Source organism: Tiliqua scincoides, chromosome 5, assembly GCF_035046505.1.
Source record: "Tiliqua scincoides isolate rTilSci1 chromosome 5, rTilSci1.hap2, whole genome shotgun sequence".
NCBI lineage: Eukaryota > Metazoa > Chordata > Lepidosauria > Squamata > Scincidae > Tiliqua > Tiliqua scincoides.
The window spans coordinates 20,680,463-20,698,234 of NC_089825.1; the positions used below are offsets into that span (position 1 = coordinate 20,680,463).

The window sequence follows — 17,772 nt, forward strand, 5'->3', positions numbered from 1 at the left end:
CTCCACAGATAATGGTAACCCTAGATAACCCTGCTAAATTTCACAAAGATAGATGCAGAGGTTTCCAAGTTATCCATAAAAGCTATAGTTGAAGTCTGAACTTATAATTATTTTGATTTGTGCTCACTCTGTATCAGTCACAGGAAGTGTAGAGCTGACCTGCAAACTTTCAAAAAGATAGATGCAGAAGCTCCCAAGGAATGTAATATTTCTGCTTAAGTACTGAGCCAAAGCAAAACTAATACCAGCACAGAAACTGGGGAATGTTTTGGGATGGTTGGACTAAATAAGCTATTGTAAGAATGGGTCTGGGTCCTGGGGACTAAGTGAACAAAAGAAAAAGGTAAATGAATCGCACCTGCAACAAGATCATTTTGGTGGGGAGAAGTGGATAATTTAGAAACAACGGAATGGAAGCGAACTCACTTTAGAAGCACACCAAAAGTTCCTGGAAACATTCACTCTATGAGATAACTCACACAGGACTGAGAAATAAGTTAGCCCAAAACACGTATGTTCTCCCATTTTCATAATTCCCTCTCAAGAATCACACTGATTGGAAGACAAAGCACCAATTAGTGGCTTTCAGTCAGCTGCGATGGGATCTGAGTCAGCTCAGAGCTGTCTATCACATTGGCCCTTGCCTAACTTGCCCCTCCTCCGCTTAACCACTGGGAAGTCACCTTCCACATTTGGGGGAAAAAAGGAAGACTCCAGGCAGCTCAAGATGAAGCCAAAGCAGCCAGTTTTCCAAAGCTGCTTTGGTTTGAGGTGCTTTGGAGGGACCTGGATCTGGGCTCTCTCTGAAGAAGCGCCAAAGCCAGGCACTTTGGTTGAGAACACAATTCTTTCTGAATTAAAGGCACATCCCTAGAACCCTTTAGAGACTGCTGGGAGGGAAAGACTAAAGAGAGAAATTCTCTTCCTCTGCATAGGCATTCTTAATTCAAGCACTGCTTACTCCCGTCGCTTATACAGTGAAGTTCAGGATTATGCCTGAACTCTACAAATTTATGCATCAGAAGAAGCATATTAAATCTGCCCATTTTCCTGAGATAAGGGCAGTTAGAGCCGACACATTTATCGCTTCAAAGGATTCAGAGAGCAGGTGCCACAGTTCAGGCCACCGCCACAGCAAGCAAAGCTGGCACTTGATCAGGCCTTGAAATTCCAGGGTTTCAGATTTCCTTCCCAGATTTCCTGGAAAGCAACCAAGCACTTATCTCAGTAAGACTCGCATGGGGCTTCTGCAGAACTGAAGTGAATGAAAGGGGTGCAGCAGGAGGACAGGAGCCTAGATGTTTAGGCTCTTTGCTTCTTTCATTCACAGCACACAGTAAATCCAAACATATCCAACAAGTTATTATTCATGCAGGCACTGACCCTTACAGAAGTATACTGGAACTTTCATCAGTCAGATTGCCTTTTAGTCCTGACAATTTTATAATTAGAATACTTAGCGGGGGGGGAAAAATCAATAAGATTCTACTATCCACCAGGAACCATCTGATACATTAAAAAAGGAATGCATAACACCATCAATACTTCCACTGCACATGTGGCATTGAAATATTAGAGTTCTCTCCTCAATGTGCTAGGTTATTCAGCGGAACTCATTTCAGGCTGAAAGCACCCAGACACAAAAGCTTCCTTAGCTGCCTGCCCATTTCAACAAAAGCAGTGCAGGCAAATCAAAATATATTTTGTGTTGTAGGAAGAGATTGTTCCACTCACATTCAAGAGGGCTCCACAACTGCAAGTTTTTTGTTGTTTTTTTAACTAACTGGTGTATAAATACTGAATTTTTTTTGGAGGGGGGGTCTTTTTTCCCCACAGCCTTCCTTGCTTTAAATGTACAACGGGAACAAGGCAAGACACTCCGATGTAACAAAAGATGGCCTATTTTATAAAATCTCCTTTTTAAAAAAGCCAATTAAAGCTAGACATCAAATATTTATTCTAAGGAGCTATTTGCCCATTTCCTTTCCACTGTTTGGAAAAATGCACCTCAACTGGCAGCTCATGAAAATGCAGAAATGGGCTAGCAAACAAATCCATAACCTTTTAAAAAAGCAGAACCAAGGCTCTGCTATTTCATTGAATTGTAGGCACAAAGAGTACAAACGTAACTAAGGTTGCAGGGTGCCATTTAATATAAGCAAGTGATATTTTTGTTTTGGAAAGAGAAGCAATTCTACCTTGGAGATATAGAGAGACACACACAAACCAATAGTATTTTAAACATGCAATTTTCTTCAGAACTCCTGTTTGCCCTCAAAACAACCACAGACAGCTGTTTTTAAAGGCCAGAAATAATGGGGGTTACTTAATAAACAACAAAAACAATTCAGTGAAATGTCAACACTTTAGGTCCCACTTATTTCAATAAGAGGGAATTAAACATGTGAGAAGTGCTTATGCTTATGTCTGGAATGACTGTGACTAAAATACCCTTTCTATACTGTCAATATACAAATTGTGGGAAATACAGATATGACTAGCTATTCTAAAGATTTTTTTTATACATAGAGAAATTATCTGAAGAGAAAGAAGCATTTTCTGAACAGCTGCCATGTCATGTGATCTCAAATTCACTCTTTCTGAAGAGCTACCAGAATCAACAAGACTGATACCTGAGGAATTGTGTTCAAGGATCAAAATGAAAAAAAATATTCACTACAAATTTAAAATTTTATATGCAGTTTCTTCATGGCAGTCGCTTTCAGCTTTGTCCAGCTGATCCATCATAAATGTGTGTCATCAGAATCTTTTAATGATTGCAGTAAGGAACTGGGAGGTCAGAACTAACCTTAGAGATTATCACTGCCATGGCTAAGTTCTCCGAATGAGCTGCCACATAGCCCAGCATCATGATACCGGGGAGTCTAACATTTCCTTTACAGCTGCCAATACAATCAATCACAGCCGCAACTCCCCCTGCATTCACTATAAGTTGTGAAAGCTGAAAGTAGATAAACCAGAAAAGTTAGAGGTGCCATCACTTAACGGTCAAATTGTACACACATGCAGCCTTTTGCCAAATTCCTCTACTTTTAAGATGGTGAAGACTAAAAGGAGCCAGGCCATTAATACAGATATAATTGAATTAGAGAAGACTCTAGCAGTCAATCGGCCCCATTATATAGTGAGCAGATGCTTACAAGGGAATACAAAATAGGAGAGCATAACACAAAACAATCTTCTTCTACTGGATGTTCTTGCATGAACTTGTTTTGCCCCATGGACAGCTCAGAGTGCAATGTTGCATGATGATCCTAAAAACATGGACCTTTCTTCTAAGCACAAGTTTTGAACTCCACAAGGACATTTGCTTCAGTGGAGAAGCAGCCATATACCTCAAAAGAAAGGGTATGCAGATTTGTCCTCACCACTAAAACAAATGGGCAAACCCACAAATACAGTGGTAGGATGGTGTGAGGAGTAAACCACTATACTAGACAGTTGCTCCTTTTCTTCAGAATATACAGATGCCCACAGTATACACACAAGACACATCCCAGTGCAAAGTTGGTGTGCTTAATTGGGCTTAAGTGGGCTTAATCACACCTAACTGTGCCTTGAATTGTGTCTATAAACTACATGCAGGCCTGTTCACATTCTGAATGCTGGCATACACACTGCGTAGCATGGGATACACCTCTGTCAAGCATTTTGCTTCCTAACCATCTCAGTCCTGATATTTTGAATTCATGGTTGAGAGTTCTCATCAAGAAAAGTTGGGCGTGAGCAGTGAAGGATTTTGTCCCAGGGCCCCAGCAACCAGGCACTGATTAGAACCCATGGATCCTCTGATGGCTCCTATTCTCTTTCCCCTAGCAACCTGATGGATATTTTCATCTCCTTTTTACTGCCACAAGCTCTATTCAAATGTCTCTATTCCTGCAAAAAGCCAAACATTCCCATCAGAAAATAAAACCAAATGTTTTGGATGGGTTTAAAATTGCACATTCCAGGAACAGAGTTTGCATACTTCCGTTTCAGAATTTAATTTTTTTTTTAAGTGCATGTTGCCAACAGCCCTGGTAAGGAAAGTTGCAGTAAATACCACTGCAATCACAATGAAGCTGAATGAGGATTCTCTAACCCTGATCCAGAAGGCTGTAAGTTAGCCTTTAGTTTATTTAGGCTATTTAGTGCAGTATATTCATTCTGCACTATCTCAAAGGCTGAGGGTAAACCCCAATATAGAACCCAGGAGAAAATCTGCCCGACAGCAGCTTTACCTTGGCCACTACAGTTGGGCCAAGGAGAAAACTGTAATCCATCCAGAAAAAAAAATATTCAGACTAGCTTTGGCATGTATACAAGGAGAGGGAATTGTGGAGAAGCCATCAAGAATGTGCCTTCATCACACAGATTGAATAAGGTAATTTTTGTAGCCTGCCCATCCTCCAAGAAGCTCATTATAATAAACATGGAGTTATCCCATTTCATCTTTACAACAACCCTGTGAAATAAGATAAACTGAAAGAGAGCTGCCTTTTTGAGTCACCTACACGAGGTGCAAGGCCAACTGGGAGTCTGAGCTCAGCTCTCCCCAGTTCTAAGTTCTATTTATAGACAAGGGAGTACTTAAATATTGTAATGCAGTTCAGAGAGGAAATAGACTCACAGAGATATCTGGAACTGTTTAGAACTTTAGGGCCCAAATCCTAACCAACTTTCCAGCACTGGCATTGCTGTGCCAGTGGGATGTGTGCTGCATCCTGCAGTTGGGTGGCACTCACGAAGGCCTCCTCAAAGTAAGGGAATGCTTGTTCCCTTACCTTGGAGCTGCATTGCCCTTATGTCAGTGGGCTGAAAAGTGGGTTAGGATTGTGCCCTTGGTCAAAATCAGCAGCTTTGAGATATGCTGGGAAAGAAACTGGAAGCCACTGGAGGGTTAGAACTGCTGGTACAATGGGCTCCCAAATGGTGACATTTGTACCTGCCTTTTCCGTCAAAAGCAGCACATCACAGACATTTTTAGTGATTACGCTGCACCAAAATGAACCAATATCAATAAAAAGTTTAGCCTTTCATGCTGCGGTACTGCACACATTTACTCAGTACATGAAGTCCTCCTGAAATCCACGGAACTTCTACACACATCACTACGTACCAAAGGACCACATCCTTAAATGTATTTTTTAAACGGTGCCTTTCCAAGACCCCACTTATCCTAGAATTCTAGGGCTTCTCTACACCACAGTCTCTTACTGTGAAGAAGTCTCCAAATAAGCACAGAGAGATAATCCTGTCTTATTTTGTGAACTCTTCCTATTTACTCAAGGCAAGCAATGATGGGGAGAGATTTTCAGTCTGGCTAGAACTATTTAACAGCCCAGTTTAGGAGGTTTAAGTGTGGTTAAAGTGTGGCTTTCCACCTCTGACAATATTAAGGGTCGCAGAGGCTGTGCAGTGATTTAATTTTTAACAAGACTAGCTAACCTGAGAAATGAATGTACAATAGTGTAACATAATATGGTGCGTTGCCTCAATTTAGCCTCATCACCTGAGACCAAACGAGTCTGCTGAAACAGCTTAGGAAAACCTTCTGTGTATACACGCTATCCTTTGAAAAGCAAGTATCAACAGGATTCCCTCAAGATCAAATCCTCCATCCAAGCATAGGCCTGGTGAGAAAGAAAGAAAAAAAACTCTCACACTGGAGTGCAACAGCAGATTCCCTCTGGAGAGGCTGCTGCAGCCTGCATGTCAACCAGCACCTCCCCCTTTCACTTCAAATGCATGAGCTTTCAGTAGCAGAGCGAGGACTCCTGTGGAGATTGTGCTCTGTGGCACAAAGGAAGTTTTGACTACAGCAAGGATTCCCCAAATCCTTCCTCCTCCCCCACCCCCAGCAGCTTTAGAGCTGCTAAAACAGCACCTCTTGCATTATCCTTGTGACATCTGGGGGGGGGGGGTTCCTAAAGCCCCAGAGCACCTGAAATAATGAGAATATCGGATTTCAGTATGGGGTTTTGTGGTTTAAATTAATAAAAAGCTCTCTATAATGAGACCCCAGCGTGCTCTAAATGTTCATGAACCACAAGAGAAAACCCTCCTCCGTTCCTTTTCATGCATTATGACCTTTTCAGCCTACTTGATGATTTGAGAACACTGTTGTTGTTGTTTTTTCCTCCCCTGTTTAATTTTGGAGTACTTGGAGATGTTGGGAGGTGCTAAGGTTCCACAATGTTTGCAGAAGAGTAAGGGATAACACCCCAAATCTCCCTAGGTCTGACACTTGGGAACTGCACATTTATTATAAAAGTCTGCAGGAGACAATTATGTGGTGTGTAATTCACTTTATTTAGTGTAGCTGGGTCTCCGACTCCATTTTCTGTTTCTTTCTGCTTTACTATCCTCCATAATCCAGTACTGAAAAAGAGCCTGCATCCTTTCAACAGTATGGTTTGGAATTTGGAGATTTTTACATAAATCCATAAAAGCATTCTGAAAGCAACACAGCCATCATTGCCTTGCTAAGGAATCAGATTCCAAAAATGATTTCAAATGTATTCACTGATTTGACATTCTGAGGAGTCCATGTAGCAAAAACCGAGGAGTCACCATCCAACATGCCACTAAATGTGCATAAACCCATTGACTTCAGTGGGCTTAAGCCAGTTTAACCATGTGTTAGACTGCAGCCTGAGAATTTGTTGCATGACATAATTGCCTTCCACGCACACTCCGCACCCCAGCTTCCAATTCTTAAGCATAGCCTCTGTATTGACACCCACCAACAGGGAAAGCTGATTTTGCCTATTTCCCTATTTGTATTCCAAGCACATCCAATAACTGCAACAAACATTTCCTTTTTTCTTCCATGCACCAATGGAAATTCCACAGAGCTTTTTGCTTTGCCTAATGACAGAAGAATACTGGGGATTTTTTTCTTAATTTATTTAAAGTATAAACACTAATAACCTGACCTTGTATTTGCATTCTCAAGGTTTTTACCTCAGGCGTATGCCTTGCTATCTCCCTAATTAGAGTTGCAGCGTTCTTCTTGACATATTCATCCGAGTCCTTCAGGCATGTGAGTACAACAGGAAAAATTTCTGCTTCCACCACCATTTCTGCCAGATCCACAGAATGCTTTGCTATCTGGCTGAGAGCTGAAAGCACCTGACGCTGGGAAACAGGAATGATTGTTTTATAAATGGCTTTCTGGGCAAACATTTTACAAGTACATACACACATTCAGAGCAATCAAGAAAAGAAGGGAAAACACCAACCTTCCCCTCCATCTGAAAAGTCACAAGATTCCCACAATGGTTACAAAATTCACAGTTCACCCACATTCTAATTTAACAGCAAAATATAATAAATGCATAACTTCTCCTGGATCAACATCTCTCCTCAGTAAAGAAAAACATATTTACTTGGCATAAAATTTCATTAAATTCAGTGGAGCTACTTCTGAATAAAGGGACTTCAGGGCAGAAGAATATGCACACATACTAAAACATATTCAAAGAGAAGGTATACAGTTTATTACTGTCTTTTAAAAGCATTAAAAATGAAATAATTGCTTGTTTCTTTTGAGTTACAAAGCACATACATCACAAATCTTCATCAGCTGTCATTTAAGTTTCAACATTTGAAGCAATTTTTTTAACCTATCACTAACTTAATTAAAACATGCATGCAGAAAATGCTGTTTGCTGTTAATTTTCACCATGTGCCACATTATTAAAAAAGACAAAGGGGGTTCTGGTATGATAAGTACTATCTAATTTAATGTGCCCTGACCTTCTGTAGGCAAAAGCCGAGGACATAAGGGGGAAAAAAGAAAACATGATATATAAAACATTATATTCTTTTTAAAAAAAAAATCACTGGAGACTTACAATCATTGTATCCAGATCCAAAACAGACTTACTAGACAGTAAGTGCCAGTGAAATTAACAGACCTACTTCAAAGTAAATCTGTTTGGGAAGGCAGAATTACTGTTTCAATAATTCAAAAATGTGCAATCACTACATTTTCACAGTGCACAGATTACGCACATTTGAACCCACTAAAACTATTTTAGGCAAGTTTCAAACATAAAGACTACTACACTCAGCCTTGGTTTGAGATCATTCTTACAAAAACCTGCCCCGTAACATTGTTCTAGAAACCAAGAAATCCAAACAGTGAAGTTTGTTTGCTCATTCCTTTTTACCAGTTTTTTCCACAGCAGTCTCATCGCAAATAGCCAAATCTCCCCATTGTTACCATCAGTCAAGTTATCAATGTGTGGTTGCAGAAAAGATCCCTTTAGATTAATGCGCTTTTTCAATATCCAATCACAACTAGAAGACTGGTTGTAACTCTTCTGGAAAGATAGTTTGAAAAGTACCTTCAGTTTGGCATCAGGGTTGAGGATCATCTGAGCCAAGTGAGCAATTGCCCCGGCGTCCACAACCGTCTGTGCTAACTCTGGAGAATGCTTTGAAACATCGCTGAGTGCAGAAGCTGCAATCCTTCTCAAAGCAATCTCTGGCTCCTGGATACAGAGCACTAAGAGAGGAATGGCTCCAGCATCCACCACAGCCTGTGACAGTTCTGTTGGTCCAATGAAAGTAATTAAGCGAGTATGGGTGACTGACCCTTGTGCAAGCCATTTTTCACTCTGACAGATACAGCGGGAGGGGGAGAGGGGAGGGTGTACTTCAGTGCCTTGACATCTGCATTTCAAATCAGCCCTCCTGGTTTCATAAACCATGTGGACCAATCCTTGCCTGAAAAGAATACAGGTCAATAGATGGACCTCCATTTACATGTACACATTTGAGGTAGATTAGGCCAAAATGGCTTGTTCCCCTGTGAGTGTGTGTGCTTCTGTGTGTGGGTGTGGGTGTTTAAAAAGAGTAAGCAGATGTCAGCTGTTTAAGCCCTGACAATGTTGTGCACTGATCAATAGGCAAGCAGTTTTTGCACAGCAAACAACAAAGAAAAGCCAAAATGCCAAAATGTGCCCCCTTTCCCCACAATGCTAATTTAGACAGACTTTATCCTGTTCATATGACAAGCAGAAAATAACATGCCTAAAAAGACATTATGTATATCTGTAAAGTTACACACTGTATATTATTGCAAAATCCAGCTTGCTTGTTTTTACATCAAAATCCACTTTTTTTTTTAAAAAAAAAGGACATTTTTCACTAATAAACCACCAATAATATTCTTTTCCTACATTAAATCACTGCAACACACCACTGCAATAAACCAGCATAGCAAGTTGCTTGCATTTTAACCCAACAACCCACAATTAACTGATACAGTCAGGGCACTCTTATAACAGAAATTCATTACCCTCCCTCCACATATTTGTCATTAGCTTCAGTACTGAAGTAGAAAATTATGGGATAGCAAATGCAAGGATTACAACAAGGTTATTTTTGAGATGATGAAAATGAACACAACCCCACTAATTTCAAATAGGCTATTATAGGTTCTTAGATAAGGTTTTGGTACCTCTTCTCCTTGTTAAACACAAACTCTTATCTTTTAACATTTACCCTGCCTTACACTGCCATGGCAACAAATAACCGTTGTAATTCAAGGACCCAACTTTGATTTTGTATTTGCAGTCCATCAATCAAAGCCTCCTGCAGAACTTCCTTAATCATTGTGCTAATAACCACAAACTCTGATTCTTCTCATGAGCAATCATGTGGTAACAGATATATTATTATTACTGTATATAGATGGCACCTAAAATGTATGGCTTTGCACCTATGTTGGTGTTGCACTACCTTGTTTACATTTGGCTTTTAACATTAGTGAACTGTTGATGCCATCCTGATGGGTTGAAGCTTTAGTGCCTAACATTCTATACTGAAGATTATACCCAATACACAAACATTCAAGTTTTTCAGGGCTACACACACACACACACCCTACATGAACTTGTACTTTATTCACAACAATATTTCTTTACTCAGCAAGTGGTTGGTCTGTGGAACTCCTTGCCGCAGGATGTGGTGACGGCATCTGGCCTGGATGCCTTTAAAAGGGGATTGGACAAGTTTCTGGAGGAAAAATCCATTATGGGTTACAAGCTACAATGTGTATGTACAACCTCCTGATTTTTGAAATGGGCTATGTCAGAATGCCAATGCAAGGGAGGGCACCAGGATGCAGGTCTCTTGTTATCTGGTGTGCTCCCTGGGGCATTTGGTGGGCTGCTGTGAGATACAGGAAGCTGGACTAGATGGGCCTATGGCCTGTTCTTATGTTCTTAACAAATTAACAAATTCTTAACAAATTTATTCACAACAAATTATAATAATTGTTACAGTAAATGCATATGTCATGATAACTGTACATTTGTCATTGACCGGAATACAGATACATTACTGCCATTTTTTAAACTTAAAAAATATGCCTGATCTTTCAATAGATGCACCATTTATTTACACAGTAATCTTACTGAAGAGTATCCAGAATAGCCCATCAATATAATAAAGTCCTGAGAGACAATGCTGAACAAGTATCCCAATGGACCAAAAGCTGCCAAGAAAATTGCTTTGAAAAAGTAAAAAAAAAAAAAAATCTACTGAATGATTATTGCAATGTCCCCAATTTTCTGGAAACTAAACTTACATATTTGCATAAAACAAAGAGAGGAAGTTCGATTAGAATTTAAAGATTATTTAAGTCAGAATACCTTAAAAAAGAAAGCTAACAGTCATTGCGAGAAAAAACATAAACAGATCATAAACTAACAGGCCACAGCCCTCCTATTAAGTGTTTTGACATGATTTATTACTTTCCTTTTTCATTGCTTCACAGTTTGGCATTCAGTTGTTAATATTTTTTGGCTGGATTTGGAGAAATGTCTAAATTTCCTCTGTTCCCTGTATCCAGCTAGCTCCTGATAAAAACGATCCCTAGTTGTATTATAAAATTAAACATTTTAAGAAGTGTTTAATTTTAAAGACTCCAAGGTACAAAGTTTAAGTACACACATGGGTATGTATAAAGCCAATTTCCCCTTCCTAAAACAGAAGTGATACAGCTTATTTTTGCATTACTTCTCATACTGTCGAAATTGCCTTTCTCACCCTCTACATCAACAATTTGGATTTAAAAACATTATAGTAAAAAAACTTTTAAACTACGAGCATTGGGCATAGGGAATGAAGTTTAGATTGAAAACAAGGAACATTTCTGCACAAAGAAGAATGACAAGTTTAAGTAAAGGGCACATAGGGGAGACTTCTTGTGAAGTTGATGGAGAAAGAAATCAGCTTTTAAAAAAAATTGCATTAGCAAAACTGTGGCCATCTTGAACAGGGTTTCCATCTTCCCTGGTAATCAGCATTAGGTCAGGAGGTTAGGAATGCAGGCTAAACTAGTCTAGATGTACACTGACACCACTTAACACCCATTGTGAAGGTCTTCCTTTGAACTCTAAGGTGTGCCTTATTGCTACACCAACTGAGCTGATCTGATTTCAGCTGGCTCTCCTGATTTGTTACCTGTAACAATTTGCATACTGATCGACCATTGTTAATTGGAGCACTTTAAACAAGTGCTTGGGATTGGCTGTGTCCCCAGTAAGTCTGATGTCACTCTGAATCAGTCATTCCTATGTGAAAGAGGATTCCCCAATTGGCTGTGTGGCCAATTTTGTGTGCTGCACATTACTGTTTCCATGGACACAAGTTCTCTGCGTGTCTGAATCCATGATTGCTTCATGAGGGTAGAAGAGACATTGCTCTCTAGCAGCATGTTCTGGTAATTTATGAACTCAGTGTAACAAGTACTTTTTCCTGTCTTCTAGTCTTCACCATCTAAAATTAGAAACCTATTCAATTTTTTTTCCTGATTTTCCTATATGCTTGAATTTACATCCTTTTTTCCACCTAAATAAATCTTACCTTTGCTTTAGTAATTCACTGTTTTGCCTACAGTTTATTCAGAAGCTTTGACATGCACAGAAACCTCCTAGCACTTGAAAAACAAGTTGTTTTTCAGATGAGAGTATAAACTCATACACCATGGCCAGAGCTGTATATTCATTTTAAAAAATATTACCACTAACTTGATCCTTTCTAGATTCTAATGTACCAAAAAGGAACTGAAAACAAGGGAACAACATTTAAAAGAGTGTTCCAGGACAGCTTCCCAAACACCCGTTTTTATGAATATTCTTAGCATGACAGTTAACATAATATGCGATCGTGTCTGTATGCCTGAAGTAACAAAGAATGAAAAACAGATATATAAACCAGAAAGACAGACAAACACAAAGGTGGCATTTAACTCCCTTCAAAATTACCAGCTAGGAACAATTTTTTTGTTTAAAAGTCCATGCAATGGTCTATCCAACTAGTAGCAGCCAAGAAATTAGGATTGGCATTGATATTGCCATTTTTGAATGTTCAAAGTGCTTCACATACTTTAACTCAGGAAAGCCATACAACAGCCCTATTAAGTAGATCAGTATTATTACCCTATGTTCATGGGTGAGGAGGTATTTGAAATATAATATAATATACATTTGTGTGTGTGTGTGTGTGTGTGTGTGTGTGTGTGTGTGTGTGTGTGTGTGTGTGTGTGTACACATAAAAATATAAAAATATAAAAAAAATTATATATAAATGACCATTTTATACACACACACAACACTATGAGGTATATCAGGCTCAGAGACAATGCTTGACCCAAGGTCACCAAAAATTCTAGTCTAACCACCACACCATATGGACTCAGAGCTTTCCCATTCCTCTTACCTGGCAATCCTATAGACACTTATCTGGGAATAAGTCCTATTGAACATGGTGGGAGTTACTTCTAAGGAGACATAGGATTGCACTGTTAGCCACTAGCTTTTCTCTGCTGTCGTGACTTGGGGCACACACCACTCCATGTTGCTATCATAGCTGTTGCACAGCCTGCAACATGTTTATTTGGTGGTGCAGAAGTGGAGACCATATTACATCTGCATTCTTGACAACATATATCACATGGTTGGCATGGCATAAATTCCGAAGCATTAGGAATGCTGTTACCTGCATTGTGTCTTGCTATATAGCCAAGAGCCCAGGACGCAGCTTCCTTTACTCCAGGGTCAAAATCTTCCAAGCAGATGACCAGCGTATCAAGGGCTCCACAGTCAACTATTGCCTGGGCTAGCTGCGGAGAATGCTTTCCAACTGCTCGTAATACAAATGCAGCTGCTTTCTTGTAGAAACGCTACAGAAATGGGGAGTGAAGGTAGAGAGAGAAGGTGATGGAGAACAAATTGCAGTGATCTGTGTTTTTTCACAAGTCAGAAAATAACGTATTTTACACAATTTGATTAATTCACTTCAGTTACACTAGGACAGGAGGTTCCAAAATGTCAAGGTATGCATTATGTTCTTCAGTGTTAAAATACATATAGAAAATTTTCCAGCCTGCTCGAGCAATCCATGGAGAAAATATTCTCATTTCTTAGAAGACTAGAAATAAATGGTTTAGACAAAGCAATCTTGCTCCCCTATGGGCTGGTAGTTGAAGAAGAGGCTGGGCAATGACTCTCCAGAAGAGATAGGTAGAACCCTCCCCATCCCATGAGAACCACAGCCATGCCCCTGTGATGCACTGCAGCCAAGTGTGTGACCTTGAAAGAGACCTTTCAGCAGCCTGCTTGCTCTTCAGTTCCCAGGTGCAGCCTACCTTCTGCAAAGAACAGCCTGTGAACACAGAGTACAGGGTAAGCAAGTGGCTAGATGGTCCAATACAAAGCATGGAAGGTATCCTACTTGAGGTAGTGTTTGCAGGTGGTGAGTTGTTTGCTTTTAAAGAGAAACCGAGATTCTCAGGAATCAGAGCCCCAGTTCAGACATCACCCAGCAGGTCAGTATTTTAACATAGGAACGAAATAAACCCTTCTACCATGCGTCTAAATGATGGGCAATGGAGGCCCACCACATGGCTTGCACAAACACCCACTCTTTGTTATCTTTCCTCCCCCCCCCCTTTTTTTTTTTTTTGAGAATGAAGAATCTCATATATACGGACTTCCACATGAAGCACTTTTGTCAATTGTCACTTTAGGTGTGTGGTAAAAAGGAGGGGTGCATGCCTGCTTCTCCACCACACAAAAGGATCAGCTAGCTGGGTAATTTGTAAACCCAAAGCAGAGTAACAGAGGACTTCCCCATCACATCCTTTCACCATTGTACAGAAAACCTGTGTGGGAAGGTGCAAAATACTTCTACCATCTCAATCATGCACGCAGTAGAGGTGGGATGATTGTGAAGGTATAACCTACATTACAGACTGAAAAGATAGAACCAGAGAATGGCTGTCCTCAGATTTAATTAAAAATGTGTGATTTGGCGTACTTGGTGTACGTGCCTTACGGCCTGATCCTGCTCCCTGGCAGTACTAGTCCTGCGTAAGCTGCAAGGGAGACAGCCATCACAACAGTGCCATAAAGCACTAAGTGGTGGCCAGAAGGAAGGAGGTACTGACATGGAGGCCAGCATGGGAGGGGGCCAATGAGCCTCCGTGCTGGTTGGAGAAGCCCTGGGAGTCATTGGTGGTATGCTGCCAAGTGATGCAGGGGCATTCTGGGGCTGGGGGAATGCGAGGCATGAAACTGGGCAGAGGGAGGGTGGGGAGGGTCGTGGTTCAGGCCCAGGAGGGGGCAGGGCAGCAAAGGAAGCCTCCATGAGATCCTAAGCCACCTCCCAGGGATGAAAGCCCTACACGGGGCTACTCGGTTCTGCACCAGCAATTGAGCTGGTCCAGACCCAAGTAGCCCCAGTAGGCAGGTTGGGGCTCAATACGAGATAAGTGAAAAAATGTTCCCTTACCTCGAGGAGACCTCCTGCTGCCTCCCTGTCCACACAGGATACCGCAGCAGCCATCTCGGCACCACTGTATCATGGCATGGGCAGGCCCGTTTGGATTGGGCTGCCCACAGGACAGTAGCAATGCTGCAGGGGTCCAACGGCTATCTAGCCACACAAGTTTGGAGGACGGTGCAAAACCCCCTTATAAGAGATAGCAGAAGGGTCTCCTTAAAGAAGAAGAAAAAGAATCCGCCAGAATGGTCAGTGTGAACTGTGAACAAACCTCGATACTGAAAGAGGAAAGCTGCAAGCAGTTGCTGTTTTCAGAACACCAATAATATGACTGACCATAAAATGTTGCAAAATGTTGATGCTTTTGCAAAGAACAATTTAAGAGCACTGGCACTAATATTAGCAAGTACTTGTATGCGCATCAGAGCATGCATATTATTACTTTCAAATAATTATGCTTTAAGCAGGAAGCCATATTTCGAAGGATTTTTAATATCAGTAGGTGAAATCCGCTGGGAGATTCCTCTATGCAATTCCCATTCATTTCACTGGTGCCTGCACAGCTAAATTCCCAATGGATTGTATCCATTATTATTATTCAAAATGAGCTACTTCTGAAATAACGCACATTACAAACAGTCACGGACCCAGGGGCTGATGTAGTTGAGCCGACATGCTTCACACACTCAGAGTTAGCTCTGGGGCGAATTTTAATACCTGAGAGAAAATAAGCTAACCAAGTTTCACATTAGCATCGAGACTAGTATAGCTGCTGCTTCTCTGCTATATGTTCTGTCTGGGGGAGTTCAGATATGCCTGTTACCACCAAAATGGGATGAACCAAGCCTCAAAAGAAATTAATGCAGCCCTTCTCCTTTTTTTGGTTTACTACAGAGTTCTTTTCTCACTGGATACTTTCTGACAGAAACAGTTATCCAAATAGCAAGCAAGCGGGTCATTCTCTCTCTAGTGGGTCAGAGTTTCTGAATAACTCAGGGCAAAAATTAACAAATCTTAAAACAAAGGAAAAAGGTTTTCTTCAGGGAAAGCTGCATAATACCAGGTCAAACGAGGAAATAAATACAAAAACTCAACAAAGCATGTTACAGTCAGTACTTGGCTAGCGACAGAAAATGCAATGTCAGAACCTTTAAGAAGCCCTTGCACGTTCCCTCTGCCACTCCCTTAAGCCGATCTTAAAACAAGCTGTGGCTGGAAGATTCCTCTGCACTTGCAATCTGGTATAAGACTAGCATTAGCCAGCTTAGTACATCTATTTTATTTAAACATTTATATATCACACTTCAAGCAAGCCTCAAAAAGTGTGAATGCTATGCATTTTTATTTACATATATAACTCCATCTCTAGAGGGGCAGCTGTGCTTGTAATTTCTGCCGTTACAGTCTTAAGAGTCTTGTAGCACCTTGAAGTTTACATAATGCATTGCTGTAGTAAGTATTGCCCAAACACAAAGAGTTACAGAGAAAAAGGGGGGAAAAGTGCTTACAATTTCTTTACCTTTTTGCTTACACCCATGTAAACCACAAAGGTTTATGCTACAATTAACTTGTCTTTAAGGTGGCACAAGACTCTCTGTTATAATAGCTCATGCCACAGAGCAAACAAGTGAATCAACAACTTTAATATATGACTCATGTACACACTTCTTTTATATCTCACTGTGCAAGCACCAATACATTTGATATTTTAGTGGTTATAAACTTCTAGATTTTCATGCCCTAGAGTATGATTTATGGGCTAACAGAAGTTTCGTTTATATATGCATTTTACAGTCAATGCTAACGACTGCTTCTAGCTAATTACTGACGGAGCATCTCTGATTATTTCATTTATAAAGTAGCCTCCTCCAAACCATCATTTCATTAAACAGTCCTGGAAATAAAATTACCAGTAATATACTTCAGTTAATGAAGTAAGAATAAAATCATTTTTTTTATAAAAAGACTCATTAAATCACAATTATGGATACCTTCTATCAAGAGAGTTTCTACAGAGAGATCAATGCACTTACCGTACACAATGAAGCAATAACAATACATGAATCTAAAGAGACTTATTAAATATCTAATTAAGACAGGAGATTTTTAAACTCATTTGGCAGCTAGAAAAGACTTGTTTTAAGAAAATAATAGTTCCTCACATTCTGTTCGGCCAGTGAATACACAAGCTGCGGAAGAATATCTCCCTTTACTACGGCTTCCGCCAGGTCATCGTTATAATTGGCAAGTCTCCCAAGGGCCAGAGCAGCCGTCTGTTGAATATTTGGAACCACATCCAATAGAAGCGGCCTCAGCAGAGCCATTACACCTAAGTTATGAGAAAGGAGGAGAGAGAGAGAAAGAGCCAACAAAGTAATCAGAGAAACAATCCAAAGGCTACTTTTCAAAAGAAAAATAAAAGCACAGTAAACACTAACTAAGAAACCCAGAGGAAATCTGGGCAGGTCTGGGGGCAGGAGGTCTGGTCTAGAGCAGGGGTGCCCAAACCCCGGCCCTGGGGCCACATGCGGCCCTCGAAGCCTCTCAATGTGGCCCTCAGGGAGCCTCCAGCCTCCAATGAGACTCTGGCCCTCCAGAGATTTGTTGCAGCCCACACTGGCCCGACACAACTGCTCTCAGTGTGAAGGCAACAGTTTGACCTTTTTGCATGAGCTGTGGGATGAGGGCTTCCTCCACTGCTTGCTGTTTCATGTCTGTGATGCAGTAGCGGCAGCAAAGGAAAGGCTGGTCTTGCTTTGTGCAAGGCCTTTTATAGGCCTTGAGCTATTGCAAGACCTTCATTCATTCATATAAGTTCATTTTTAATATATTGATTTATGTAAACTTATGTAAATTTATTCAAATTTTAAATATAAATGGATTCTTTCTTTCCCCGGCCCCCGAAGCCATGTCAGAGAGATGATGTGGCCCTCCTGCCAAAAACTTTGGACACCCCTGGTCTAGAGG

General features: G+C 40.6%; 1 protein-coding gene across 1 annotated transcript in view; it reads right to left on the reverse strand.

Moving 5' to 3' along the window:
- SPAG6 (sperm associated antigen 6) overlaps positions 1-17,772 on the reverse strand; it is a 59,446-nt gene that overhangs the window by 22,387 nt on the left and 19,287 nt on the right. The window contains exons 3-7 of the mRNA XM_066628116.1: positions 16,968-17,134; positions 13,021-13,204; positions 8,358-8,563; positions 6,970-7,143; positions 2,810-2,962 (exon numbers count right to left, since the gene is read on the reverse strand). Of these exons, the coding sequence (XP_066484213.1) occupies positions 2,810-2,962; positions 6,970-7,143; positions 8,358-8,563; positions 13,021-13,204; positions 16,968-17,134 (884 nt within the window). The remainder of the gene's footprint in view (positions 1-2,809; positions 2,963-6,969; positions 7,144-8,357; positions 8,564-13,020; positions 13,205-16,967; positions 17,135-17,772) is intronic.